The sequence below is a fragment of the Hyla sarda genome, chromosome 1 (genome assembly GCF_029499605.1).
Source record: "Hyla sarda isolate aHylSar1 chromosome 1, aHylSar1.hap1, whole genome shotgun sequence".
NCBI lineage: Eukaryota > Metazoa > Chordata > Amphibia > Anura > Hylidae > Hyla > Hyla sarda.
The window spans coordinates 435,102,222-435,122,368 of NC_079189.1; the positions used below are offsets into that span (position 1 = coordinate 435,102,222).

General features: G+C 44.2%; 1 protein-coding gene across 1 annotated transcript; it reads left to right on the forward strand.

Annotated features, from left to right (window-relative positions):
* Window positions 1–1,298: 1,298 nt before the first annotated feature.
* Window positions 1,299–11,850, forward strand: CRKL (CRK like proto-oncogene, adaptor protein). Its single transcript, XM_056552316.1, has 3 exons — window positions 1,299–1,888; window positions 3,060–3,525; window positions 9,949–11,850. The coding sequence occupies exons 1-3, from the start codon at window positions 1,578–1,580 to the stop codon at window positions 10,081–10,083; spliced, it is 912 nt and encodes a 303-aa protein (XP_056408291.1). The 5' UTR covers window positions 1,299–1,577; the 3' UTR covers window positions 10,084–11,850.
* The last annotated feature ends 8,297 nt before the right edge of the window (window positions 11,851–20,147 follow it).

The window sequence follows — 20,147 nt, forward strand, 5'->3', positions numbered from 1 at the left end:
TTGTAGTTTTGAGCTGGATAACTCACGGTTTAGTGGCTGCGGAAGATAAGGCTTCAGGTCTAGCTTGAAGTGATGATTATACTGAGATGTGCTTTCTTTCCTGTACAGGTCTCAAGAGAGAGAATTAAAGGAGTACTCTGGTGCAGACTACTCCTGCTCCGTCCTAAAATAAATGAAAATGAACCATCCTCACCTCCCTGGGTTCCCGCAGAGCGCCACTACAGCTGATCGGTCCTCCGGTCCATCCTCTTCATACTTCCGTGTGTAACGAAGCGTCACAAGGCGCTCAGCCTATCGCCTGCCGCCGCAATCTTCTGCCTCGGCCGGCGATAGGCTGAGTAGTATGACGGAAGTACAAAGAGGATGGACCGGAGGACCGATCAGCTGTAGTGGCGCTCCGCGGGAACCCAGGGAGGTGAGTGATGGTTCCTTTTCATTTATTTTGCAGCCCTGGCAGGACGGAGCAGGAATACTCTGCACCAGAGTACTCCTGTAAGTGGCAGCAGCCCCTTATATATTAAGGGGGTGGGACAAAGCTCATTGGTTCTGCAAACCTGTCAGTCCTGACCCAAGGAACTATGGGTATGTCACATGACCCAAAGGTCCTTGAACCTCACCATAACACAATTAATTAAAGGCACATGACCTCTAAGGTCCTATACATAGACATACTATAATAAAATATATGGATATATACATTTATACACATTATCAAGAGGCGACTAGGGGTCAGCCCTCTAGGAGAGCCCTACTAGCTTGGAGGGACTCTGGCTGAGGGGACTACAGACAAAGGGACAGGACCAAGTCCTGTACCGGGACACCACATTAGTACTATATTAGGACGGTTACTCTGATACTGTTTATGGGGAAACTCAAGCTGCCACTAGTTAAAAGCAACATTTATGGGGGGATTAGTAATAGCTTTATAAGGGTGGGGTTACGGACAAAATAACCCCCTCTCCATTTATTGTAATGTCTAGTCCAGCGCCCACTGGTGAAGTTTATATTGTGAATACTTCCTAGAATTGTCAGCCACCCTAAATTTAAAGACTGATGTAATCTACAGATGACGCTGACGTCACGGACTAAGAACGCCCTGCACGGGATAGCAGCCAATCCGGAGGCCGAACATTTACCGTTCGGTGACATCAAAGCCAAGCGGCTCCTGATTGGTCACCTGACCAAGTAGCCGCTCTTAGGACCATATGAAAACGCGCGTTCACGTCTACCCCCTGTGATAAGACAGCAGCAGCAACCAATGAGATGAGTGCAGCCGGCTCCTGATTGGCTGCCGCTCGGCGATGACGCGTATCCGCTTGGCTGTATGTGAAAGCCTGCAGTCCCTCCGCCATCTTTACTGTCTCCTCAGTAGTCTCGCAGATCAGAGCAGGGAGGGGACCCGAGGTGTGTGAGCTCCAGACTGCGCGGGCCTGACAGGACCTGCAGCTTCCGCCGTGACCATGAAACCCAGAGCAGCTGAGGAAGCCGCCTGTCAGTAGCCAGCCCCAGCAGACTCCCCCACCTCCACCCCTGTTCACACCCGTTATTTCCAATTGTCCCCGGCGATTGCCTTCATCATGTCGTCCGCTCGCTTTGACTCGTCGGATCGTTCGAGCTGGTACTTCGGGCCGGTGTCTCGGCAGGAGGCGCAGACGCGGCTGCAGGGGCAGAGGCACGGGGTCTTTCTCGTCCGGGATTCGTCCACCTGCCCCGGGGATCACGTGCTGTCCGTGTCGGAGAACTCGCGGGTCTCCCACTACATCATCAATTCTCTGCCCGGACGTCGCTTCAAGATCGGCGATCAGGAGTTCGACAACTTACCGGCCCTGCTGGATTTCTACAAGATCCATTACCTGGACACCACCACCCTCATAGAGCCGGCGCCCAGGTAAGTGCCCCTGCTGATTGTCTCCAGTCTGTGGGGCTTTTGCAGCAGGAAGGAAGTCAGTTCACTGGCAGGGCTCCTGTGTGTGCTATTCATTATGGCAGGAGCTGTCAGTGATATTGGGCTTCTATCATAGTGCTCTGCAGTGGTGAGCTCCAACCTGTTGCTAAGCATGGCCGGCAATGCAGGCAGTTGTAGTCTGATACCACTGGCACAGGTTGATCGCAGACTTGCTGTGTGACAGCTGGCATACTGGGAGTTGTAGTGTCCCAGAGGCAGGTTGGTATAATTGCTCTACAGCTTTGGTCTCCAGCTGTTGCAAAACTATAACTCCCCGGGCATGCTGGGAGTTGTAGTTTTGCAACAGCTGTAAGACCACAGTTTGACGAGCACTGCCATACAGCATATTTCCTTATAACTAAATAGAAGCAGTTATGTATGAGATGTCAATTTTTGGCATTCTTGGGCATCCCTACTCTTCGGGCAGTTTGCAGCTGGCATCAGTCCTGTCCGTGTCAGACGCTAAGTCCCCACTTTGTTTGGGGACACAAAACAAGTTGCTGATGCAGAGATTGCTGGGAAACTGCTGTGTAGTTGATGTCGGGAGCCCGTGCGTTCATGTAAAGCAGATCAATAGCGACTGGACTATCTGATCCCTTTTGTTAAGGGGACTGGTTATGGTGTCAGTCTGGTCTCGGGATTGATATCTGAACGTATATGTGTATTTTCTATAGTCATGAAATTATTCCAGAATACTGTCCAGCCTGCAGTAGACTTTGCTCTCTGTGACCACTGCATTGCATCACTCTGGGCATATTGTCCAGGTATATGGAGCCGGACAAGCAGCTGGCATAATCTGCGGCTGATGCATTTAGCGCCTCCTAATCTGATAATCAAATTAGTCGGCTCTTAGAGTCATCGTATTTATTTGCTAAACTCATTTGCACAATGTGATTACTTGGGGTTTGGATCCGTATTATCCGAGCTTTAAGCCACGCTTGACACGCAAGTCATTGAACTCTTATCCTACCTTCTACACAGCTGAGTAGCCTGGAATCCATGGTATTTGTCATATATCTGTTTATGCGATCCAGATGTTGCCCCTTTCTCTAAGTGTATAAAAAAAAAAAAAAAAAAAAAAAATACTTAATTGTATTCTTATTTTATTTAACAGATATCCAAGCCCGCCGGTGGGGACAGGTTCTGCCTCCAGTGTACATGCGACGGAGGAAAACATGGAGTGTGTACGGACTCTTTATGACTTCCCTGGTAATGACGCAGAGGACCTTCCTTTTAAAAAGGGGGAAATTTTAATAATTGTGGAAAAGCCAGAGGAACAATGGTGGAGTGCAAGGAACAAGGACGGTCGTGTTGGTATGATCCCTGTGCCCTATGTGGAAAAGCTACCCCGTGTGTTTCTTCAAGGCATGATGGGGAACAGGAATTCAAATAGCTATGGCATACCTGAGCCTGCACATGCCTATGCTCAGCCCCAGACTCCCAGCCCTCTGCCTGCCTCCTCCACACCTCCAGGCGCAGTCATCACCCCTTTACCATCCACGCAGAATGGACCTGTCTATGCTAAAGCTATTCAGAAAAGAGTTCCTTGCGCCTATGATAAGACAGCCCTAGCGTTAGAGGTAAGTCTGGTACATTCCACCATTCAAATGGATCTGATTTACTTACTGTTGGACTGCAGAGCTGTCACTTATATAATGATTTACTTTCGTTGCAATAAGTTAATGACTTATTGATTGACAGCTCATTGCATGTCTTCTCTAGAGTAATAAGCATCGGTTAGAGCATGTCTGCTGTTTATAAGCTTATACCGTGAGAAAAGGGCAGAGAGAAAAAATGCTTATTTCTCCACATAATGGTGTGAGCACTGAAAAGGATGATTGGGAGAGAGATTTATCAAAACCTGTCCAGAGGACAAGTTGACTAGTTGCCCATATCAACCAATCAGATCGCTTCTTTGATTTTTCAGAGGCCTTTTCAAAAATGAAAGACATCTGATTAGTTGCTATGGGCAACTCAGCAACATTTCCCCTGGACAGGTTTTGATAAATCTCCCCTGATATGTTTAAAGGAGTTATTCCAATGTAAATCCCCTCTCCACAGAATATAGTATAACTAGGTGATCATGTGGGTGTAATTGCCAGGACCCCCACTCATCACAAGAACAAATGGTCCCCGAGTGAATAAAGTTGCGGCAACCATGATCGACTGCTGCTTCATTCGTTCTTTATGGGACTGTTGACCTATATTTGGAGGTCCCATAGACAGTGAAAGGAGTGGTGGCCGAGCATGCATTCTGCCACTCAGATAAGTGATCATCTAGTTATCTTATATCCTATAGATAAGGGATGGCTTTGAGTCTATTTCACAGACTTTTTACTTGGCTAAAGTGGTGTTAATGAGATGTGGAGACTTGGTGAATATTGGACTGTTTACACACTCTATACTTGTGAAGTATTTTGTCCTGCTTATCTTTGGTCAGTATGTGACTAAAGCTGGAAGATTGCGTTCTCTAAAAGGATATCTGTAGGCCTACTGCAGGCTTTTCCAACCTGTGGCTACCTAGCTGTTGCAAAACTACCAGCATGCCCAGAGAGCCAAGGGAGTTTGTAGTTTTGCCACAGGTTTGGGAACACTGGTCTATTAAAGAGGTACTTCACCCCTAGACATCTTATCCCCTATCCAAAGGATAGGGGATAAGATGTCTGATTGCGGGGGACCCCCACAATATAGCACCCACCTGTTGATGCTCCGTAAGCGCTGGAGGGTCTGGTCCCGACCACGGAAACGGAAGATCGTGACGTCACGCCCCGCCCCCTCAATGCAAGTCTATGGGAGGGGGCGTGACATCCGTCACGCCCCCGCCCATAGACTTGCATTGAGGGGGTGGGGCGTGAAGTCGCGGGGGACCCTCCAGCGCTTCCAGAGCAGTAACAGGTGGGTGCTGCGTGCTATATTGCAGGGGTCCCCAGCGGCGGGGATAGGGGATAAGATGTCTAGTGGTGGAGTACCCCTTTAAAAAATGCCATAAGTGTCTGGTATGTTGAGGGCTTACTACAGCAGAAGAAAATTGTATGCACATATGTTAGATCGTATTTATGGCTGCTGCTTTCTTCCACATTGTTTTGCAAAAAGGTCCAGTGCTGGTGGACAGCACCTGGGACCCTTACCAGTCACTCTTAGAAGTTGTTTGGATAAACTGTCCCTTTAACACTGGGAGAATGTTCTTTTCTACCTCCCCATCTTAAGTAGGTCGGTGCCGTCTTAATATATGAAGTGACAATTAGAACCATAATCACGCAGGTCTCCAGGGGGCGTACTCTAATTAGGTTCCTAGCTGGGAAATATTAGGCACTTTGGTAGGTTAACAAGTAGGTCGCCTGTTCTAGGTGACCTCTGAATGGCATGTCAGTGGCAATATATAGTGCTCCATAATCTTGGATTGTGTGCTGGCAATTCATGCCCACCTGCTGTTACGCTGAATGACTCTGTTTTTGTCATGGATGGTGAGTTGTGTGCTGTCAGGCTTAGGCTGGGTTCACACTACGTTTTCTCCCATACGGCAGGGGGGAGCTAAAACCTTGCGCTCCCGTATGTCACCGTATGCGCTCCCGTATGCCATTCATTTCAATGAGCCGGCCGGAGTGAAACGTTCGGTCGGCTCATTTTTGCGCCGTATGCGCTTTTACAACCGGACCTAAAACTGTGGTCAACCACGGTTTTAGGTCCGGTTGTAAAAGCGCATACGGCGCAAAAATGAGCCAACCGGACAGAACGTTTCACTCCGCCCGGCTCATTGAAATGAATGACATACGGGAGCGCATACGGTGACATACGGGAGCGTGAGGTTTTAGCTCCCCCCTGCCGTATGTGCTCCCGTATGGGAGAAAACGTAGTGTGAACCCAGCCTTACAGAGGAGAACAGTAGGATATAAGTAGGCCTCTTGGATCTGGTCCTGTACGTGTAAGAACACTTGCTGTTGAGTGTGGAATGTCAGTAGGACTGAAAATATGTACATTATGCACTCGGTCTGCCAAAGTGGAAATAAGTTATCATAGCTGTAGCCTAATTCCCGACTACTCTTCATCATCACTTGTGAACTTGGACAGCTCTTATAGTGAATAATACATTGAATAAGTGATGGCGTGTGAATGCACGCTACAGTAGCATTGGTGTTCAGCTGGCTTCCCCCGCCCAGTAGTCATGAATATGTTCTTTCAGAAAGAGAGCGTAGACTGGAGTTATCAGGCAGAACAGTTTGTCTGTGAGTCAGTGGTCAGAAAGCGCCGGATTTATCAGTATATGTATAGTAAGAGGAGGAAGTGACACATGGTAGGATAGTGCCTCACCAGAGTAATGAGTGTGCACTCAGGTGGGACAGGGAGCTTGTGTGGAATTCTGAGTCACTTTTCCCTCCCTGAGGGTAAGGATTCCGGTAATAACCAATAGGCGGCAGATGACAGCAAGCTACCTGCAGGCTTCTCACAATAGCAAGGCTTTCTAGTAAAGAAGGGACGCGAGTCACAGCTTGTTGATCCCAAGCATGGCTTCTAAGACTTTAATTGGAATGCAGATTGTATTTATTTTCCCGTTGCCATATAATGTGATCTAGAATGCTTCCGGCTACATTACTTCTCTACACTCTCGATTGACACTGCCCAACCTATCTGTTAAACAGACCACCGGGTAATCTAAGGGCAGCCGCCCCCTCTCTGTAGTACTTGTCCTGGAATAAGAAATCAGGGGAGATTCATCAAACCCAGTGGAGCAGTCTCCCATTACAACCAGTCAGGTGTGTGTGGGTTTTTACATAGAAACTGGTTTCTATAGACAACTACACCACTAAACTTTTGCACAAGGTTGGATAAATCTCTTCTATCGTGTAGATTTACTTTTGAAGTGTGAATGTAGTCTATGTACGTGTCGCCGCCGGTTGCAAAAATGTACTTGGCTAAGGGAGGGTCAAAGGTTGTTACACTGTCCATACATGATAGACTACAGGGCTGGAGATTGAGGAGGTTCTGATGTCAGTCATTACATAATGCTGACCAAACATTACATGGCGTGATGGAAATAGCTATTGATCTTTGGTCATGTTATGTGAAGATGTATGTGATCTGTGTATAGCAGCCGTACAGACAGATCTGTAGATTTGTTTTTTCTTCTATGCATGTATTTTTGTTTATATAACTCCATAACTCCAGTTCAATGTAGGTGTGATCATTTACTGTATTGCTGCTTTTCATACTACTTTGCAGTGGTTAAGGAGCTGTATGAAATAAGGTGCCCCAAGTAGGGTTGGGCGGTATACCGGTTCATACCAAATACTGAAATTTTTGTGCTTCATGATATAAATTTTTCCCATACCGCAATACCGGTTGGGCCCCTCCCCCTTAGGAATGAATGAATTCTCAGCCCAGCGCTGTTCTGCCCCCCCCCCACCAAATCGTGTTACCCGCCAGCGCTGTTCTGCTCTCCCCCCCCCCCCCCCCCCACCAAATCATGTTACCCACCAGCGCTGTTCTGCTCCCCCCAATTAATTATCAGCCCAGCGGGTATTACTCACATGTGTCACCCGCAAGCACTGCCCTCCTCTTTGTTCGGGGCCGCTGGCGCTGGAACTCTACTGTACGCCTGTGGACCTCCAGATGTTTCAAAACTGACCGGGCATGCTGGGAGTTGTAGTTTTGCAACAGCTGGAGGGCCGCAGGTTTGAGACCACTGCTGTACGCTGTTATCCCTATGCCCGGGCTGCAAAAGATAAAGAAAATAAACTTTAACTTACCTACGTCGTCCTCATGCTGTTCCTTGGGACTGGAATGTCAAACAGCCGTCAGCCTATCACCTGCCGCAGCGATGTCCCACCCCGGTCAGTGATAGGCTGAGCCCACTGTCATGGAAGGAGCTCTGGCCGGCTTCTTACATGACGGTGTGTTTAACCTATTAATGGCCGGGGTGGGACATCGCTGCGGCCGGTGATAGGCTGACAGCTGTCTGACGTTCCAGTCCCAAGGAACAGCGTGAGGCCGACGTAGGTAAGTTAAAGTTTATTTTGTTCATCTTTTGCAGCCCGGGCATAGGGCTACAGCGTACAGCAGTGGTCTCAAACCTGCGGCCCTCCAGCTGTTGCAAAACTACAACTCCCAGCATGCCCGGACAGCCGTTGGCTGTCCGGGCATGCTGGGAGTTGTAGTTTTGCAACGTCTGGAGGTCCGCAGGTTGGAGACCACTGGGTACAGTATAGAGTTCCAGCGCCGGCGGCCCCCAACACAGAGGAGGAGGGCAGTGCTTGCGGGTGACACATGTGAGTAGTACCCCGCTGGGCTGATAATTGGGGGGTGCAGAACAGCGCTGGCGGGTAACATGATTTGGGGGGTGAAAGAAATACCGTTATTTACCGTGGAAACGCCATAAGTTACAAAAATACCGTGATACACATATTTGGTCATACCGCCCAGCTCTAGCCCCAAGTATGTCCTTATTCACACGCGGCTAGATAATCAAACTACTGAACCGCACAGAATTCCTAAAACACAACCGGTTTGCTCTTGAGTGAAGATGTATATAAGTATATTCTATTTGTGAATACTGTAATATGCATAAATTGCTGATCGTTTGAAGAGCTTTCACCGTATAACAAAAATAAAACCTCCACAAAATAACTTTACATAATGTTGTTTATACTAGATTGTGGTTAAAAAGCATAAGCTCCTGCTTTATATTCCTAATTGGATGTGAACGCCTATACACACTACGTCTGCATTTATTCTGGAATCACTGTGCACAGTATAGAACCATATTGCAGCCAGCATAGTTCTGTATAGGATGCCATATCACAGACTAGAAGCACTAAAAAAGGGGATTCTACGGAAAGACCCTCATAAGGCGAAGATTGCAAAACTCTATTTTTGTTTTCTGCGTCCAGAACATTTTATACCCATTAAGTCATTACTGTAATAAGACTTGGCAGGCAATAAAATGGATCATAGTAAAGGTGTCCATACACAACGATAATGATAGACCTTTCCTGTAGCATTGAATACAATGAACTATTAATGTTGATTTAGATTGGTCAGCTCTAACACGTTGGAAACTTGTATTTATAATGTTCTGGAATTTTAACTGCTAAAGATGTGGGACTGTCGTGCACTTGTTCAAATATAATTTCTGACAATAGTGGAACAACATCACACATAGAAAATAATAAATTCCTTTCATTCAGTTTTCTTTTTAAAGTTTTTTTTCCCCCACAAATGACACTCTTTACCTGTTCCATTCAACTCTGGGCCAGGCAAAGATAGCTTAAAGGGGTTATCCAGGGGAAAACTTTATTTTTATTTTATTTATTTTACTTTCTGGAGCCAGTTGATATTTAAACAGATTTGTAAATTACTTCTATTAAAAAAATCTTAATCCTTTCAGTACTTAAGAGCTTCTGAAGTTAAGGTTGTTCTTTTCTGTCTAAGTGCTCTCTGATGACACGTGTCTTGGGAACTGCCTAGTTTAGAAGCAAATCCCCATAGCAAACCTCTTCTAAACTGGGTGTTTCCCGAGACACGTGTCATCAGAGAGCACTTAGACAGAAAAGAACAACCTTAACTTCAGAAGCTCATAAGTACTGAAAGGATTAAGATTTGTTTTTTTTTTTATAGAAGTAATTTACAAATCTGTTTAACTTTCTGGAACCAGTTGATATATGAAAAAATTTTTTTTTTTTTTTTTTCCTGGAATACCCCTTTAATGCAAAGAAAGTGCACAGGTCCTGGGGTTGCTGGTGACATGGGACCTCCTTCCTTGTGATTGTGGAAGAGCATTTCCAAAAGGTAACCGGATATCTCCTTTCCATTTAGCATCATACCCTCCACTGTTAGGGTCACGTGGGGAAATAGGTGTCTGTAGCTGGTAAATCTTATACAGCATCTACTTCTGACATTACTGTTTGCAGTTAGTTGTAATGCTTTTTTAGTATTGGTTTCACTACACAGCTACATGATGTCCCTTTTCAGTCTAAATAATTTTTCTTTTTTTTTTCTTCTATTTTTAGGTGGGTGACCTAGTGAAAGTGACTCGCATGAATATTAACGGCCAGTGGGAAGGAGAAGTAAATGGGCGAAAAGGGCTTTTTCCCTTTACACATGTGAAAATAATTGACCCTCAGAATCCAGACGACAATGAGTGACTGGTTTGATTTCCTCATAGCCCGATCTATTCACTTTCCTCCTTCCAGGTCATCTGAAGCTTCCCTGGCCTATTCTTCAGCTCAATCTTTCAGCTGCCTGGTTATTTGACACTTCTGAAAATAACACGCGTTGCAAAGTTCACCTACTGACGCATGTAACATAGCTGTGTTTGTCCATAATGCAAAGCTGCTGCTTACCACGTTTTCAAGGGTCTGAACAAGCGTACTCGGACATGCTGTGCTGCCAGCCGCTGGAACTGTGGAAAACAATACGCGCTGGCATTCAGAATTTTAGGCTTTTTATTTTATTTTTTCTCTTGAAAATTTTTAAATCATGCCTAAAGGATTAATGTTTTATTGACTCAAACACTGCAACAAAATAGTGATTTCTAGAAACGACCCCACTTCAGTCATTTCTAAAGAGATTATGTGCCCGATCTGTTGTGATCTCTACAATCCCTCTTGCTTGTGTGGAGATCTAAGTGTGTGATAGTTAACGGAGGCCTTTATTTATACTGCAAACCTTGGCTATTGTTGTTCTGCGCAGGAATTTAACATGACTACTTCCCCTTTCAAATGCAGAGTTCTGTCGCAGCAGCAGAAGACACCACCTGCCTGTCCTTCCAGCGATGGAGTTCCAGTTTTCTATTGCGCTCTGGTGCGGTGTGATTCTTTAAATTTGTGCCATTATCAGTTTGTACTGTGAGGTGTTTAACGGTTAGATCTTAGGGAATCTCCATTTAGTGAATGTGATTTTCTGGACTTTTTGGTTTCCATAATCAGAATGAAAATGGCTTAACCCCCTCTGTTGCAGAATGTCCATATCGCCTAAGAATCCATGTCTTTAATAGTTTCGGCATGTGTTCCGATTTTGGATAGCCTAGATCCTTTCCTTTAAACTCCTTTGTTGGCCTTTTTTATGCAGGGGGCATTAGTGCTCTGCTGCAGCATAATAGCACAAAAGGAGGAAACAGATTCTCACACAATGAGCCAACTCCTTAAGTTTGTCTGAATCTCGTTTTGCCCACTTTCCTGGATCGCTGCAAAAAGACTATGCAAGGGAAAATTGCCTTGACTCTGAGTTAGGTGTCTTAAATCTAATTTCCAGGCCTCTATAGCAGAAAGAGTCCCTTTCCATTGGAGTAGAAATTGAGCTTCGTCTATTCTGCCAATGTGACCCAGATCGGGTTGTCACAGGAGCATTGCCTCTCCTTGCTGCTTAATGATGGTTTGTGTTGGATCTGGGACGTTTCCAGCTAAGAGCCTGGGGGTCACTGCTTTGGGCACGCTCTGCATTTGAATTTCATGAATCTTCTGGTTGTTTACGAATCCAACAAATGTCGAAAGGGAATCTGTCACTTGGGATAATTTGCTAATGGAGGGCAATGTCTCATTTTATTTTTGTAAAGGGAGGTTAAACTATGTCTGTGCCATTTGTTTTGCTTGTAAATTGTAATTTTATATTGTATTTACCTTTTTACAAGGGATTTAAGTTTTCAGTTTCAATGTAATTAACATTAACTGTTTTCAAGCCATTGACGTCAAGTACATGAGCAGGTTTTCTTCCTGCACAATGTTTTCCCTGTAACTGTTCCAAGGGACAACCTGCGAGGGTCGTGTGACTCAGTAGGTTACATAGAACACACTTTATTGTATTTTACGCTTTAACTTCATTTATGTTTTTGAAGGGGGAAGAAATCATAGCTTTTTGAGTTTTATTTTTTGTGCTGTAAAATTAACAGTATTAAATGACTTATATTCTTAGAATACACTGTGTCCTCATTCTATATATGCTCATACAACAGTGATTGTATCTAACAGACCAGAAAATAATCTACTTGACAGATGTATCCAAAGTCAAGGGGGCCACTTCAATTGAAATGAATGCAGCATTCTTGGCCTATATTACAAACTACTTTCAAGCCTTATAAATAAATATACACAATTTGTAGTAAATGTTATTCTGATGAACTACACATGTAACAATGATTGTAACGGTGAAGTAGGCCATAGAGCGTTGGTGCCATGTTTCTGAACACCACTTTAGTTAGATGGCTCACTATATCTAAACATACCAGTTATTTAAAACTCAAAACCCAGGTCAGAGGATACATTAAAGGGGTTATCCAGCCTGTACAAATCAAACTGGATAGGTCATTAAGGGGTACTCCGGTGGAAAACAAATATTTTCAAATCAACTGGTGCCAGAAAGTTAAACAGATTTGTAGATTACTATTTAAAAATCTTAAGCCTTCCCGTATTTATAAGATGCTTTTTGCTTCAGAGAAAGTAGTGTAGTTCTTTCCAGTCTGACCACAGTGCTCTCTGCTGACACCTCGGTCCATGGTAGACGCAAATCCCCATAGCAAATCTACACAACTTTCTCTGTAGTATACAGCAGCTAAGTACTGAGAGGATTTAGATTTTTATATAGAAGTCATTTACAAATCTGTTTAACTTTCTAGCACCAGTTGATTTAACCCCCTAACAACCACGGACGTAAATGTACGTCCTGGTGCGGGAAGTCTTTGTATGACCGCGAGCCTCGGAACGGTGCTCGCGTCATACACGGCAGGTCCCAGCTGCTAGCAGCTAGCGATTGCGCGGATGTCCGCCATTAACCCCTCAGATGCCGTGATCAATACAGATCACGGCATTGCGGTACTTTGAATGGATGATCGAATCGCCCGCAGCTCTGCCACGGCGATCCGATCATCCAGCATGCTGGCCGGAGGTCACCTCACCTGGCTCCTGCCGTCTCCCGGGTTCTTCTGCTCTGGTCTGTGATCGAGCAGACCAGAGCAGAAGATCACCGATAATAAAATCCCCTCCCCAATAAAAATTGTCAGTTTTTCCCATTTTACTCCCAAAAAGCGTAAACATTTTTTTTTAATAAACATATTTGGTAATGCCACATGCGTAAATGTCTGAAATATCAAAATATAATGTTAATGATCCCGTACAGTGAATGGTGTAAACGTAAAAAATAAAAAATGCAGCTTTTTTTGTCACATTTTATTAAAAAATGTATAAAAAAACGATCTAAAAGTTTTATATATGCAAGTGTGGTATCTAAAAAAAAATACAAATGATGGTGCAAAAAATGAGCCCTCATACCGCCCTATATAAGGAAAAATGAAAAAGTTATAGGTGGTCAAAATAGATGACTGATTTTGTACAAAAAGTTTTAGATTTTTTTTTTTTTTTAGCGGTACAAAAATATAAAAGTATCTAGCCATGGGTATCATTTTAATCGTATTGACCAACAGAATAAAGTACATGTCATTTTTACCGTAAAGTGTACAGTGTGAAAACGAACCCCTCCAAAATGTGCAAAATTTTGGTTTTCATTTAAATTTCCTCCCTAAAAATTTTTTTTTGGGGTTCGCCGTACATTTTATGGTAAAATGAGAGGTTTCATTAAAAAGTACATTTGGTCACACAAAAAACAAGCCCTTATATGGGTCTGTAGATGGAAATATAAAAGAGTTATGGATTTTAGAAGGCGAGGAGAAAAAAAACGAAAACTCAAAAATAAAATTGACCTGGTCCTTAAGGTGAAAATGGGCTTGGTCCTTAAGGGGTTAAAAAAAAAATATTCACTGGAGTACCCCTTTTAATGACCTATCCAGTTCGATTTGTACAGGCTGGATAACCCCTTTAATATATCCACTGCTGGGTTTTGAGTTTTAAATATCTGGTATGTTTCAACCATGGTCCTCTTGTTTAGATATAGTGAGCCATCTAATTAAACTGGTGGTCGGAAACATGGCACCAAATAAAGCTCTATGGCCTACTTCACCGTTACAATCATTGTTACATTTAATATTTGAGCGATGAAGGTCTGACTCCCAGCACCCCTGCTGCTCAACTGTATGAAGGGCCTGTGGCACTCGTATTTGTGCTACAGCCTCTTCAGTGTTTGCAGTCACCATACATTTGGCAGTGCAAGGAGTGACAGTATTAGGCTGGTCACTTGAATCGGACAAGGCTGCAGTTTCTTTCACTACTGCTACTAAAGGAACAGCAACAGCAACTGCAAGGGGCAGTCAACAATAAAAAAAAAGCTGCAGCAATTGCACAAGATCTGCAGCCCTTTTAACAGCAGATCGGTTGGGGTGCCAGAAGTTGGACTTGGTTTTAATATTGATGTCTTATCTTGAGGATAGCCTATCAATTTACAGGCTGGAAACCAATCAGCAGATTTTAGCATATATAACACTTAAAAATGCGTTATATATGCTAAAATCGTTATCCTCACCATCCCTAGGGATGTTTTTGTCCCCCCGGGATGGTGAAAATATAAAGTTATAAAGTCCCCACAGCTGCCCAGCAACCCGTCGCTCCGGCCATGGTCCTGTTCCCTCGTCTTGATTTGTGTCTCGTGTCAATCAAGATGACTGGGCGGGGCCACGGACGGAGCAACAAGTGCTGAACCATCCCTGGGGGCAAAACTGTCCCCCGGGTATGGTGAGGATAATGATTTTAGCATATAACACGTTGTCAATCATTATATATGCTAAAATCTTTTTTTTTTTTTTTTCTTGTGTTTAAAAAAAAAAAATAAAAAAAAAAAAAAAAAAGCTGCCACTAGGTGTCTCCCTACTTGTCCAGACCACATTTCCCCCATCTTTTGCACACACATTGGACTCCTGATGGCCTGGCATTGGTCCTCTCACACTTAACTGCCATTTGTTGTTGGTTACAGAGTGAGAGAGGACCCCTGTATGGCTTCAGATGATGTCACTTGCTGGGGAACGCCCCTTCCCAGTCTCTGAACCTGACTGAGACTGAGCAGAAAATCCAAAGCAATATCAAGGTAGAAAACTAAAAAATTATAAAAAAAAAAAAAAAAAAAAAAAAAAAAAAAAGGCAGGGGGTGGTTTATCATGATGGGAGGATTAATGAGAGGTACTCTTTTTAAAGTGAATGTGAATTAAGCTGAAGTAACCCGGCATGAGCACTATACTATGAGCTGAGCCAATTGCTTCTGGAACCATATATTGTGTATATGCAGGGACATAGGAAATCTTATCGCCCGGGACATGTAGTTCCGGGTACTGGGCAGGTGAATTTTTCATTCATTTAGCCCTGTATCAGTCAAGCAGGGCCGTACCGACTTCCCCCTTTATTTTTAGAACGCTGGTGTGAGGTTCAGACTGACGGGAGGAGCGGACGCAGACTTGCATGGGACGCAAGTCTGCCCCTCAGTTATGGAAAGATGAAAGGTGTCATTAGAAAGTATTGGTCCTGCAACAAGTGTCATATTGGTCTGTAGATGGAAAAATAAGAGTTATGGCTATTATAGGGCGAGGAGGAAAAAAAACGAAAGTGCAGAAACTTCAAGACCTTTTTTACGTACTATTTTGGTTGAAATTATTTTGTCTACCAGGACAAGTGGATTGTCATGAGGGACAAGTAGATTGCATTCTGTTTTAGTCCCTTGGACAAGTAGTTTTTATAAATTTTTTTATTTATCTCCACACCCCTGATGTGCCAGATCTGTGGTTTTGTCAAGCAGCTGATTGACAGGGGTCCAACAGCTGATGATCATACATTTATGGCCTATACTGAGGATGGGCCACCAATGTAATTATTTCAGAACATATTAAGGTGTTTTGTGGGACTAACTTAATGGGAATAGCTATGAGGCAGTTGGAAAATGTTACTTGCCTAATCTATTTTGTGCTAGGTATATTAGCATTAACTGCTTTATAGAAGTCCAGGAAATGCTTTTGTTTTAGATAACGGGCAAAAAAAATTTACACTTGGTTAATCTTTGGTTTTCCCATAAGCCTAAATTAGCTTAAAATTAAAACATTCTGATATGCTTCATTCACAAAACTGTTCCACTGATGTATAAACACCTTGTATCCATGTCCTGTCAATGAAACTTAGTGCTGTCCCTTAGATGGCAGAGTCTATGTAGTTCACCTCTTTTTCTTTCCTGAGCTGCCGTCCCTTGCTTGGTGCATGCTTAGAATGTATTCTTGGTTCCTATTAGAGATGAGCGAACTTACAGTAAATTCGATTCGTCACGAACTTCTCGGCTCGGCAGTTGATGACTTATCCTGCATAAATGAGATCAGCTTTCAGGTGCTACCGGGGGCTGGAAAAGGTGGATACAGTCCTAGGAGAATCTTTCCTAGGACTGTATCCACCTTTTCCAGCCCACCGGAGCACCTGAAAGCTGAACTCATTTATGCAGGATAAGTCATCAACTGCCGAGCCGAGAAGTTCGTGACGAATCAAATTTACTGTAAGTTCGCTCATCTCTAGTCTCCATTATCAATACCAGGAATTAGATGGCACATGCAATGTGCTGAAAAGTAAGGATATTTTTTATTTTATTTACACCAAGTTGTATTAGAATGTATAACAGACCTGGTGCCAGCAATGAACGGTCACCAACTGTATAATGTAAAATGTATATTTATTTATTGAAATTGCATCACTCCCACTTACCTTACAATGGTAAACCTACATTTGTAATGAATACCACAAATTTAGAAAGAAAGACGTGGCTGCACATGCTATACATTTCCCTTAGGCCGCACAGCAAAACTTCAACAATTAACCTAAAGTAGTTAGTATATATTTTGATCCATCTGTATAAGCCCATGTGCCACTTCATAGCATGTCTGAATGTGGCTGTTTCTCATACTTTTTTCCTCCAATTTGTAGTAAATAGCTCTGTAGTAAATAAACATCTTTACATGACGTGTTGGATAGGGAGGGCTGCACCAATGATCACTTGGAATTAGGACTGGGCGGTATACCGTTTCATACCAAATACCGAAATTTTTTTTTTGCTTCACGATATGAATTTCTGTTCTGCCCCCCCCCCCCCCAATTAATTATCAGCCCAGCGCTACTACTCACATATGTCACCCGCAAGTGCTGCCCTCCTCGTCCTCTTGTTTGTTTCATCCGCCGGCGCTGACACTATACCAGTGGTCTTCAACCTCCAGATGTTGCAAAACTACAACACCCAGCATGCCCGGACAGCCGTTGGCTGTCGGGCATGCTGGGAGTTGTAGTTTTGCAACATCTGGAGGTCCTCAGATTGCAAACCACTGCTCTATTCTGTATCCCTATGCCCGCGCTGCAATAGGTAAACAAAATAATCTTTAACTCACCTTCCCCGTCGGTCCGGACTTACTTCCCTGGGAATGGAACGTCGGACAGCCGTCAGCCTATCACCGGCCGCAGCGATGTTCCGCCTCGGCCGGTGATAGGTTGAGCGCACTGTCATGTAAGAAGCAGGCTTCTTACATGACAGTGCGCTCAGCCTATCACCAACCGAGGCGGAACATCGCTGCGGCCGGTGATAGGCTGACGGCTCTCCAATGTTCACGTCCCCAGGGTAAGGCCGACGTCGGAACATGCGTTAGTTTTTGTTTACCTTTTGCAGCCGGGGCATAGGGATACCGCACAGTATAAAGTGTCAGCGCCGGCGGCCACAACAAACAGGAGGCAGCGCTTGCGGGTGACGTGATTAGTACCCTGATGGGGACAGAGCTGAGCTGATCATTTTGGGGGAGGGAATACTGTTATATACCGTGGAACCGCCTTAAGTTACAAAAATACTGCGATACACATATTTGGCCATACCGCCCAGCCCTACTTGGAATAAATGGGGAGCTGGCTGTACAATTATCCTCTGTTCTCAGGATCAAATCAACTTAAGTTATTTTCTATTCACAGGACAAGGGATAACTAAAGGGGTTATTTCAAGATGCCATGTATAGTGCTGAGAAATTATAAAAGATAAGCGTTCGAGATCATCTCTTTAATAGAATGTTGCATATGGAGGTGGTGAATGTGTTGTGCGGCATGTGTGCATACAGGTATAAGTAAGGCTGGTAGACTCGGTTGCCATGACAACCCCAAGATGATGTCCTTTTAAAAGCGCTGAATGAATGTTAAGGGAAAGATTGTTCTGCAGAGAGGAGAGACACATGACCTAATACTGTGAAATAAATCAAAAATTCTGTCTTCCAGTAATATACCAATTTAGCTTTCTGACATAAACCACCTTCACCTTTTGATATTAACCCCTTAAGGACTCAGCCCATTTTCACCTTAAAGCGCAACTGTCATGAAATCTGGGTGCAATAAACCTGCACACAGCCTTTGTACTGTGTGTAGGTGGTGACCCCAAAAAATGCTTTTGATCAAAGCCACTGACGGTGGCTGCGCATGCGCTCTTCAGCTAATCTAACGTGTGCGTCACTGCGTGTCATCCAGCAAGCGCTCACTCCCGCCGCCGCCTTCCTCCGCAGTGTTAGCTGGATGACACGCAGAGGCGCGCACGTTAGATTAGCTGAAGGGCGCATGTGCTGGGACCTGTGTGTCATTCACACAGCGGTCCCAGCGCTGACATACAGGGGGTGGGCGTGGCGGCGCCTAGCCGACCATCAGTGGATTTGATCAAAAGCAGTTTTTAGGGTGATGAAAGCCTGCAAATGTTAGGTAAAAACATTGCTATACACACCACCTGCACACAGTACAAAGGCTATGTGCAGGTTATTGCACCCAGATTTCATGACAGTTGCGCTTTAAGGCAGTGGTTCTCATTCTCAAACTTATTTTGCCTGAGTACCCCTTGACAGCCTAGTCCCAAAAAAATTGTACCCCCATATTAGAGATATTTTGTAATAATTATAGTATAATTCATATGCTTTACTTTCCTCTATAACAGGACCCCTGTTCCTTTCCCTATCTCTCTAGTCTCTCAATTTACAGGTGACATCTTCTCTAATCAGAGTTGTTTGCTTTTCTTTTCTTCACTATCTGGCCTAGACTGCCATTAAGATTTCTCCCATGCAAGACTTCTCCACAGAACCAGCCAAATAATCCTTTCTGCAGTACAATACCCACCTTTTTACAAACTCCCCATGTTTATTGTCACACACAGTAATAGTACCCGCTTTGCGTCCCCATAAAGTTGTTAGGTCCCCTCTGTGCCCCAAAATATAGCTGAAGGCCCCCAACCCTATATAGTTGTAGGCCACCATACTGTCCCGCTTTGGTCCCCGGTCTGCAGGGGCAGTGGAGCAACAAAGCTGATGGTAGTTAATGCCCACAGCAGCCCAGTGCCTGTGCTTCCCCTTTGCTGTCACCCTGCTCCGTTGCTCGGTGAAGTGATGTCGGCCTACCATTTCTTTCAAAATGGTCCAGACCAGTAACCAGTGGCTGTGGCTGCCATTACTGATTTTTTTTTTTTTTTTTTAAGTACCCGTTGGGGAACTGCTAAGTAACCCTGGGGGTAAAGGTTGAGAACCACTGCCTTAACGACTCAGCCCTTTTTTGCAAATCTGACCGCTGCCACTGGAAATACCTCCATATGTTGACGTAAAGTGCTCTGCTGGCTCGCAACATGGCTCAAGAGGGAAAGAGCACCTGTGGGATTTTGGAGAGCGAATTTTGCTGTCATGGTTTTTAGGGGCCAGGTTACATTTAGGAAGCCCCTATGGTGCCAGAACTGAAAAAAAAAACTTCACATGGCACACTATTTGGGAAACTACACCCTTCAAGGAACATAACAAGGGGTATAGTGAGCCTTCACACCTCATAGGTGTTTGATGACTTTACGTTGAAGTTGGACGTGAAAATGGAAAATTTAATTTTTAACACTAAAATGCTGGTGTTAACCCAAATTTTTCTTTTTCAAAATGGGTAATAGAAGAAAATGTCCCCCAAAATTTAAAACCCCCATTTTTAGTGGATGTAAAGTGCTCTGCTGGCGCAATACAATGCTCAGAAGGGAAGGAGCAAAATTTGGGCTTTTTGAAAGAGTGTTTTGCTGAAATGGTTTTTGGGGGCATGTTGCATTTTAGCAAGTCGCCAGGGTGCCAGAACAGCAAAAAAAAACAACACCACGCACACTATTTGGGAAACTACACCCCTAAAGCAACGTAACAAGGGGTAAGTCGAGCCTTAAAGCGCAACTGTCATGAAGTTTCGGGCATATAAACTAACCATATTGTGTGTAGACTATTAATCCAGCATTACTTTTACCTTCTTTATTCCAGTTGTAATTACCACAAAAAAAAAAAAAC

Bases quoted from the DNA above. Each gene is read 5' to 3' on its own strand.
- CRKL (XM_056552316.1), top strand. From the start codon at position 1,578: ATGTCGTCCGCTCGCTTTGACTCGTCGGATCGTTCGAGCTGGTACTTC. The intron at 1,889-3,059 runs GTAAGTGCCCCT...TTTATTTAACAG, and splicing joins CTCATAGAGCCGGCGCCCAG to ATATCCAAGCCCGCCGGTGG. The intron at 3,526-9,948 runs GTAAGTCTGGTA...TTCTATTTTTAG, and splicing joins AGACAGCCCTAGCGTTAGAG to GTGGGTGACCTAGTGAAAGT.